The sequence below is a fragment of the Trypanosoma conorhini genome (assembly GCF_003719485.1).
Source record: "Trypanosoma conorhini strain 025E chromosome Unknown Tco_14.4_contig_00657, whole genome shotgun sequence".
In the NCBI taxonomy this organism is placed as follows: domain Eukaryota; phylum Euglenozoa; class Kinetoplastea; order Trypanosomatida; family Trypanosomatidae; genus Trypanosoma; species Trypanosoma conorhini.
Window position 1 is genome coordinate 1 of NW_021704743.1, and position 8,979 is coordinate 8,979.

The 8,979-nt window shown below is 52.7% G+C and overlaps 5 protein-coding genes across 5 annotated transcripts, besides 6 other annotated features; all 5 read right to left on the bottom strand.

The window, feature by feature from the left end:
* Positions 1-20: 20 nt before the first annotated feature.
* Positions 21-43: a microsatellite.
* Positions 44-749: 706 nt separating this feature from the next.
* Positions 750-778: a microsatellite.
* A 58-nt stretch (positions 779-836) lies between these two features.
* Tco025E_07888 (uncharacterized protein) lies at positions 837-2,420 on the bottom strand (the record flags this gene model as incomplete). Its single annotated transcript, XM_029374747.1, has 1 exon — positions 837-2,420. One exon carries the CDS (start codon positions 2,418-2,420, stop codon positions 837-839), a length of 1,584 nt encoding a protein of 527 aa, XP_029225153.1.
* A 543-nt stretch (positions 2,421-2,963) lies between these two features.
* Tco025E_07889 (abhydrolase domain-containing protein 11) lies at positions 2,964-4,115 on the bottom strand (the record flags this gene model as incomplete). Its single annotated transcript, XM_029374748.1, has 1 exon — positions 2,964-4,115. The coding sequence occupies one exon, from the start codon at positions 4,113-4,115 to the stop codon at positions 2,964-2,966; it is 1,152 nt and encodes a 383-aa protein (XP_029225154.1).
* Positions 4,116-4,457: 342 nt separating this feature from the next.
* Positions 4,458-4,485: a microsatellite.
* A 134-nt stretch (positions 4,486-4,619) lies between these two features.
* Positions 4,620-5,087, bottom strand: Tco025E_07890 (calmodulin; the record flags this gene model as incomplete). The annotated part of the gene is made up of 1 exon (XM_029374749.1): positions 4,620-5,087. The coding sequence occupies one exon, from the start codon at positions 5,085-5,087 to the stop codon at positions 4,620-4,622; it is 468 nt and encodes a 155-aa protein (XP_029225155.1).
* A 427-nt stretch (positions 5,088-5,514) lies between these two features.
* On the bottom strand, positions 5,515-7,107 carry Tco025E_07891 (uncharacterized protein; the record flags this gene model as incomplete). The annotated part of the gene is made up of 1 exon (XM_029374750.1): positions 5,515-7,107. One exon carries the CDS (start codon positions 7,105-7,107, stop codon positions 5,515-5,517), a length of 1,593 nt encoding a protein of 530 aa, XP_029225156.1.
* Positions 7,108-7,910: 803 nt separating this feature from the next.
* Positions 7,911-8,264, bottom strand: Tco025E_07892 (outer arm dynein; the record flags this gene model as incomplete). The annotated part of the gene is made up of 1 exon (XM_029374751.1): positions 7,911-8,264. The coding sequence occupies one exon, from the start codon at positions 8,262-8,264 to the stop codon at positions 7,911-7,913; it is 354 nt and encodes a 117-aa protein (XP_029225157.1).
* Positions 8,265-8,403: 139 nt separating this feature from the next.
* Positions 8,404-8,430: a microsatellite.
* Positions 8,431-8,505: a sequence feature (A-rich).
* Positions 8,506-8,923: 418 nt separating this feature from the next.
* Positions 8,924-8,950: a microsatellite.
* Positions 8,951-8,979: the final 29 nt, after the last annotated feature.

The following is an 8,979-nucleotide window of genomic DNA, read 5'->3' on the forward strand; positions in this document are numbered from 1 at the left end:
GCACAGTCGAGAGAGAGAGTGTGCGTGCGTGCGTGCGTGCGTGTGCTACGCCCCACCATCACCTCGCTGCCGCAAAGCCCCGCTCTACATGAGCAGCGATCATCTCACCAGTCGTGCACACGGAGGCACAAAAACGATGATTACGGCAAAAATAAAAACAAAAAACACCACACATCGACGATGCATCCGCGGTTACAACACACAATTAGGGAGAAGGAAAGGAGGGGGCACCAACGCCACACTTCTTCGCAATTTTATTTCCCTGCTTGTAGAAGGACCCGAGCAAAGAAGACGGGGCCATAAGAAAAGGGGAGGAAGAGAGTGTGAGGCAGGAGCCTGCCAGTCCCACAACTCTACTCACCGTTTCTTTTGCCGCCCTCCACATCCTTTGTTTTTCCCTTTTGTGACGCCGCGTTTTTCCTTCTTTTTTTTCTCGTGCATTCGGGGGCGAATGCCTTCGTCTCCCTCCTCCTCCGCTACTTTATTCCTTATGGCATCCACTCCTCCTGCCCCCACCCCCGCTTCTAGCGACGGCGCACGCACGCATGCCTGCCTGCGGGGACGCACGCGGGTGCCTCTGTGCGCTGTCCCTATTCCGTCTCCCGGTCCACCTCCCCCGCAGCCAGCTGCTATTCCCGCTCCGCAGCCGCAACCTCCGCGCGGCCAGCCAATTCGATTGCCACGCCCGTCCCTCACTGACGCAACAGGAAAAAGGTGCATGAAAGGAACAAACCATCATCTTCACAAGGAGCAAGCAAGCAAGCAAACAAAAAAGAAACTTCAACTGTTTACCACTTCATTGTAGTTAGCCCTCGATCACTGCAAATTGCCACCACCTACAAACTTCGGTAAAACCACGGCTTTAGATCAATTACCAGTTCAAGTACACCAATGACAACCTCTGCCAACACGAGCCAAATAACGATCCACTCAAGTCGGGCGCCGTGACGCTGGGAGAACTCCTCAGCCAATATAGAGAGAATCTCATTCGCGGCGTCCAGTTTATTATCCAGCGCCTCCACGCGCTCACTGATCTCAAAGCACTCCTTCGTCGCCTGAAACACGGGTTTCAGGTAGGCATTTTCCCAGAAAAAGTCGGGCTCATCCATGAGGTTTGAACCACTCTTTAGCATAAGTCGGTAGGAAAGCACCTCACCACGAAGCTGTAGCAAACGGCGCTCTGTGATGCTCACCTGGCCCTTTTCCCGCAAGTCACGCGGGAGCGGGGAGCAGCTCTCCGCCAGCTCCTGAACCTTGAGCTCCAGGTAGTCAATCTTAGCTGACTGCGCGAGGGCGTGTGAGGCGCACAACATGCTGACGTTACCGGTATCCATGTCTCCACGTCCGAACGGTATGATAAAGTGATCAAAGCGCAGCCTCTCTCGGAAGTATTCGTCTGGCTCCAGCGTCTCCTTCCGTTCAAGGGTGTAAGTGCACCACACAGGGTAATTCTCGCTAATAAGCTGGGTCATGTAGCGATTTTCCATGTATCTTGCAATGGCACTGTTTGGAAGCATAAAATCGTTCTCAACAATCTTAAAATAGCGCTGTTCAAATCCCCACCAGACAATGGCCCCGTATTCAAATACAAATAAATCAAACCCCGCTTTGCGAGGGTTTTTGGCGACAAGCATTGACGTTCGATCGCTTGCCTTTTCACCCCCAGTGTTATTATTATTATTATTGTTGTTGTTGTTGTTTTCGTTGTTTTCATTGTTGGTGCCCTCCGTAGTGCGAGTCAAGCATGCTCCTCCGGCAGCGGTGGGAGTATTGGTTGTCGCCTGGCTCCTTGTAGCATGGACGGCCTTGCGTGCGCCTCTTGCACCCATTTCCTTGTCAGAGAAACGTATATGCAGGACATCAAAATCAAACTTGGTGTAGTACCCCTGCGCACGATAGTAGGCCTCCAACTCGCTGAGATTGAATTCGTCGGCAACGCACACGTACCCGACACGCCCCACCGGCGAGGCACTCTCCGCGCTGTCAACAGCGACCGCGTCCGCGGTAAATGGGCGACGGTACTTCGTCTTGCGCAGGGCACTCTTTGTAGAGACCACACGTCCCCCGCCCTTCGTACTCACTCTATTGCCGTTATACCCGTCGCTAGCGTACTTGGAGTGTTGAGACCCAAAGAACCTCGATTCCCTTCTCGTGACGCGTGCTGTGGGTGTGCCAGCCCTACCAGTAGTATCCGACAGTGACATGCAATGGTGGGCTCGCATCTGCACAGTTCCCTCCTCCTGGTCGTACACAATGTCGCGGAAATTAGATCGTTTGAGCTCATGCACTACCCTCGTCTCGTCCACCCCAAGAATGAGAGCAATTTGACTGACCGTAAAGACGGCGCCACTACTGTACAAAAGCTCGAGCAGCCTATTGCAAAGCTGTACGGCCCTGACGTCCGACTCGCTGTCTGTCATCGTCCAAGAATAACGCCAAGTAAATTGTGGCTTAAACAAAAACACAAACAAAATTGGAAATTTCCCCCTGACAGTTACGTGGGCAGCATTAACAACCAACACGCATGGAACAGGATAAAGAAAAAATAGAATGGAGAGAAAATAAAACTCTGCAGAGGATACGCATCCGTCCTCTGGACGTATGCAGGCACAAATTCGCATACAGGTATGGGGAGGGGGGTAGGTAAACCACGAGCAGAGATAATAAATAGAAGCAAAAATACGAAAAAGGAGCCGCGTGTTTACTCGCCCCACAACCACCACCGATTTCTCAGAGTGATTGGGCAACAGGACAAAAAGGCGGCAATCTGTATCAGGTTTATTAACACCTTAAGGCAACAAACGCCAGAACCAACAACAATTAAAAAAAAAAGGACATTCGCATTCCCTATCAACCTTCAATTATTCTTTAGTTATTGTTGTTCCTTTGATTTTCTCCCAAAACCTGCCTTGACCACCATCCTCGTTTCCCCTCCCCTCTCTCGCGCCTCTTCAGCCTCAGGTTCAAAGGTGCTCCGCAAGAAAGGGCGCCACAGTATCAACGAACCCTTTAATATTTTCATAGTGGACAAAGTGACCACCTTGCACCTCCGCTTGCGTCACATTTGAGAAGAAGCGATCAAGTAAATGACGGTCCTCTTCGCGGTTATACGGCGACTGCGTTCCAAATACAAAAAGCGTTGGAAGGGCGCATCGGGCCGGGGCTACCATTCTGTTATCAGAACTGCGACCCTCAACAGGGGCGTTAAGGTACCAGTCAAGCAGGCCTAACCCCAACTGACCGTAATCGGCACGAAGTACCGGCATATTGCAGCGCCATCTCGACTTTCCTGTCTTGTGGTCCAGAACCAGGTTCGTTAGGAGAAAGGCCCGCATAGCCTCTTCACGCACACCAGCCCGTTCAAGTTCCTTTTGGCCTTCAGTAAAGTTACACATGCGTGATAAATCAGCCCTCGCAATCGCATCAAGCGTCGCGGCCACACGTTGTGAGTTGCTATCTGTGGATCCAATACGGTTCATCGGAGTAATATCCACAATGACGGCAGCCTTGACACGCAGAGCCCGTTTTTGCTGTTGCCCCGACGAATGACGTGGCGATGTTTCAGCGGAAGGACTTTTTCTACAGCTGGAGAAAACATCCAGTGGTTGATGAGCAGGGAAGCCCATACACTCGTTGACAACACGCATTTCCTGAGCAAAGCCTTGCTCGTCTTTCCATCCGTAGTAATCCCCACGGGTAAAGCGCATCTGAAGTTCCTCAGGACTTGGCAACAGCAGCGAAGGCTCGTTTTCGCGGCGAAGTAGGGCTGCCATCGTCGCCAGGCCCCCCATACTGTGGCCGATCAACACTATGCCCCCATCATCATGGGCCGGATGAACTCCCTGTTGCTGCAGGGCGAACACCTCGATATCGGATGCCAGCACGGCGTTTGTGTGCGGTGAGACGTGGGGACTGCCGCCGTGATTACGCATGTCAAGCATGTTAATCTCGTGTAGCTTGGAACGTAGGAGGTCGTGGTCCGCCAGATGACGTGACACCGTCGCCCAGTTGGAGCTGCTTCCAAGTAGTCCATGGGTGATAATGAGACGCGAGGAGGTTTTTCCCCATGCCCCGCCACGCACCGTCTTGTATGCCAGGTTCTTCAGCGGTGCCATGGTGAGCGGGAGTCCCTTTGGCCTCAGTCCGTCAACACACACACACAAAAAAAGGCCAGTCAGGAAGAAGCAAGAGAACGGCAATAGCACCAAGCGTTAGACGAACCAAAAGTGCTTTGAAGTTTGGACGCAGAGACGCTTACATGACACTTTTCTCTCCTCGTGGACTCCGCACGCCTGTTGACACACCCGCAGCAAGGACGAGGCTGTGCAGAGGAGAGCATGTGTCGGGTCCGCAGCTCGGGGATTTCGCTGAACATCAGTCAGGGGGAGAGTAGAGCATCATTTACATCGATGGGAGGCATGAAGGAGGCGAGGCAGAGGAGGACAAGAAAAAAGAAGCAAACACACACAAACACACTTACACACATAGCGAAAGGCAGCAACTCCCGGGTAGTATGCCGCAACAGAAATATACACTCGTGTGGTCTCTTCTTCCTCTTTGCTTTTTAAAAAAAAAAAAATCCGTGGTCGTTTCCAACACATCCTCGATATTCCGCTCGCTCAAACTTCCTTGCCACCCACCATGGACACAAAATCAATGTAGTTGATCCTGCCAGTTCCTTCGGGATCAACTGCAGCTAACAAGCGCGTCGCCTCGTCGTGAGTGAGTTTCTCCGTGCCGTACGAGACAAGGGCGTGCTCCAGCACCTCCGTCGAAACGTAGCCAGAAGGCATGTCTTCCGTCTCAAAAAGCTTAAAGGCGCTTCGCAGTTGTTCTAACGTATAGTCAGACTGAACACGCTTAGACATCAAGGCGACAAACTCCTCAAAGTTTATCCCATTATTGGAATCCGTCGCGTCGGCGTCTCGAAACATTTGCTCTAATTCCTCCTCAGTGGGGCGGAGGCGCAGTGTCTCCATCAGTTTGCGCAACTCCCCAGACGTAATGCGGCCGCTGTGGTCCGTGTCAACAAGATCGAACATCTCGCGAAATTCCTCCACTTCCTTCTGGGAAAGCGAATGGGCCATGGTCACTTTTTATTTTCTTTGCTGCCCCCAGGATATGTTTCCACTCACTGCTGCGCTGCTCGCTTGTATGGCGGGAGGTGCCCCAAAGCAAGAAGAGACGCAGGTGCACGGATGAGGAGCAGAGACCCACCATCCACCAAAGCCGTGGAGGAAAAAAAAAAAAAAGGTCCCTCCTGCGCTTGCGAAGGAGCAAACAGTAGCAGAGAACAATGCATGAGAGAGGGAAAGATGAGATGCATTGCCTCACAAGTTCCACGCAGCCAGACCGCCCACGTCATTCATGCCGTGCCCCACGCGTTGCTCCAGTAGACACACAGAGGCACAACAAGAGTGCGCGGGCAAAGAAGGAGCTGCAATAGAGACAAAAAAAATACCACACACAAAAAAAAGTGGAACCTCAAAAGTCAAATAAATAGGATGCGCCACCTCATTTGGAGTTCCGCTCTGCAGCAACGGTGGCCACGTGACGCAGCCTCCCCAACCACGCCATGTACTCCTCCTGTTCCAAGAAATACTGCATCTGACACACATACTCACAAAGCTCCGTCGAAATAGCAAGGTCCCCTTGCAGGTAACCCTGAATCACCTCCATCATCTCCTTTGACAACTCACTCAGGTAGGGTCCACTGTAGCACAAGGTTCGACTGTACTCCCCGTTAGAGTCAAAACAGCCGGTCAGGAGTTCATAGGCCGTGCCGCATGCGCCCTGTTGTGAGTTGAGATTTAGAGGATTTCCGGCTAACGCTTTTTGACCGGCAGGCACTTCCTGAAGCTGAGCTAGTGGTTCATCGTAGCGGCGCAGTGAGCGAAAGGGGCGTGTCGCCGCCCCCACCTGACGGCGACGGCGCATCAATTCCAAGAACCCTGGCTCGCCCTGGCCAAAACACACGTGCTCCTCCAAGGCCTGCGCCTCATGTCGCGAAAGAAATTGAATAAAACGAATTCGCATCTCGCTGTTTACACTGGCTAGTCTCACCAACATGCAGAGTGCACTTTCTTCGACGAAGGGGGCCACAGAGTTGAGCGGACTTCGTGTACCACCCTCAGAACCACGCCCGTCCGCTGGTGTCGTCTTGCGCACAAGTACGTCAAAGGAGGACCACTCGCAGATGTCAACAGTGGGGTCCTGTAACGAAGGATCGTACACGCGAAACGGGGCAAACACGGTCAAGTGAACATCCATTCTCTCCACGACCTCTGCACCGTGTGGAGTCTCCATCTCTCGTAGCATTGCACGACGCTGGTTTTCACCACTGTAATCCACAACCATCTTTTGCGACAAACTCGTTGCTTGCAAAGATTCGCCACCAGAGATGGCCGCTAAGCGATGTTGTGCTTGCGCCTGCTGCTCTCTCGGACGCTTCTGCTGCTGCTGTTGCCTTTGCTTCCGCTTTTGATCCCGCAGCATATTTTGCCGTTGACTTTCTTTCACAGCCTGAAGAAAGCTATCGTGAACACTTTGGTAGCGCCGTTTGTGCAGCTCGGCCGATTTCGCTCCTCCACATAGTGTTTTTGTCATGACAAAATAATTCGAGCCCGCCGGGTGCTGCACGTTCCACCCGGACGGTGGCAACGGCGGAACGGCCGCTACGCCGTCGCGGGAATCGCGCTCAACTTCCGCCTTTATTTCCGCTTCGGTGGCGCCGCGTAGTGTGCGCGCCGACTGGCGCAGCAACTGCAGCTCGTCCTGCTCCCTGTCACCGTGTTCTCCCGCCGCGACGCACTGCTGCTCACGCGCCACCTCCTCGCCGCGATACGAGTCGCTCCCCGCGAATGGAAGCCTCGCCTCACAGGAGTTCGCATGACGGGAAGTGCAAAGGTCGCCGGTAGGTTGTGCCCCGTGCGAAGAAGAACTGCTCCTCTCGTCACTCAGCGAGCCGTGCTCCCTGGCGGCGGCGGTCAACGAAACGGCACCAATAACGCTGCTGCTGCCGAGCCGTAGGCTCGCCCGACGATACTGTCGCAGCGCGTTATTCGCCCACGGCAGGATGGAGGTGCACCCGGGACGACATCCAAGCATTAGAGGTGAGCCGCACAAAAACTAAAAAAAAAAAAAGGGGAGGTCGCCCTCGTGCTCCCCCCCTCCGCCTCTCTCGCTGTGGTAACTGCAAGATTCACGCCACCGTGAGCCGTGCAGAACAAAACAAAAAAAAATAAGTAAGAGGGAAATATGAGAGAAAGCAACATGAGAGTCATGCAACGAAGGCAGACAACTACGGGGTGTTCGTCTGGCACCGTCTCCGTCCATCACCTCACCCGCTATTTTCACGTTTTCACGAGCAGCGGCAAGGGCGCTGAATGAGAAAAGGGCCGCCACATCACAAGTAAGTACACAACGACAAACAACACAAAAAAGACGAGGACTACGAAGATGATAAAAAAAGGGGGGGGGGTATCACATCAAGGGCTTGCTTCGACGACCAACGCCCCTCTCCCCAGTCAAAGCCCCCGTCGTGCTTATGTTGTTCGTCCTTCCTTGTGCCCCTCTTTATCTTTGCTTTACATCGTGGAATGGGGATACGAGAGGACACGCTCCTGCAGAAGAATAGGAGATCACATGAAATGGAAGTACAGGGGCGTCAGAAACACCCCAAGTTCGCCCAAAATACAAAAAGGAACACGACTCACAGGGACACACATTTTTTCACTCCTCTCCTTCCTTCCGCGGGTGCCGCCCCTTGTCCTCCTCTCTCTAACCCCATCCTGCCTCGGCTCTAATGCCCAGCGCGGCCACTCCACCGCACGTGCAGGCGTCCCAGTTTTCCTTCTCGTTGCTGTCGCTGTTGCTGTTGCTGCTGCAACTGTTGTTCCGCCCCCGCTGGCTTAGTCCAATTTCAGAAAAAAAACGGTGACAAAGCAGTGCAGCGTTTCGTTTTCGTATGGCACATGAACGACCCCATCGAGGGTGTTGTCCCAGAGACTAATAAACCCTGTGGAGATGCCAGCACCAGTTCGCTGCATCACTACACAGTTAACAATGTACTTAAATGGCTTCTTCAGGTCCGCAAGGTTCTTTAGGACGCCCTCCACAACGTCGTCCACCCAGCCATCGACCTTGCGTGTGCTCCATGTTTCCTGCGCAAATTTCCCTCTCAGCAGAGTCGAGACCTCCTCCTGGATCGTGTCGCTGTTGATCGCCGCATCCTCGTGGATTTGACCCTGAGCCTCCGCCGCCATCTTCCGTCGCCTCGCCTTCTATCAAACTGAGTGAGTTTCTCTCCTCCCCTTCCACCGCTTCCGTTCCTTTGCTCCGCCGCGTGGGGTATTGTATCCCTTTCCTTATCCGCTGCGCTGCAACTGCGGTATGGCAAACCCTACACACACACAAACACACACACACACAGAGAGAGAGAGAGAAAGTACAGCAAAGACAGAAACCAAGCACAAGCACGAATACAACAACAACAAAACAAGCACAGAAGAAAAGATGCGCCGCCAGAAGAACATCTGAAGACCGTGAGGAAAGTTTCCTCAAACCATCCCCAGTATTGCTTCTCTCCGACACATTTCAAAAAGAGGCGCTGAGACTCCGTTGGGCCCACATACATGCGCATACATAAACTTCTGTTTGTACAATGCGAGAAAGGTCAAGCTTGCAACAGAATAAGGTTCAGCCCCATAACTAGAAAGGGGAAGAAATACGCAAGCAAAAGAGAGAAAAACCTTCACGCCTCTGCGGGAACACGCAAAACGCATTGTTGACAGAGAAGACTACATTGGCCACATTATCACACAAAAACGCAGAAATAGGAGGAGTGAAAAATAACAAAGCACTCCAAAGCAGATAGAAAAAAAAAAAAGGACCACGTATGTTTTGAGATGCAGATAGAGGGATATGTGTGTCTGTGCGTGTTTGTGTGTGTTTTATTACTCGATGGGTTGTACCCGCAAA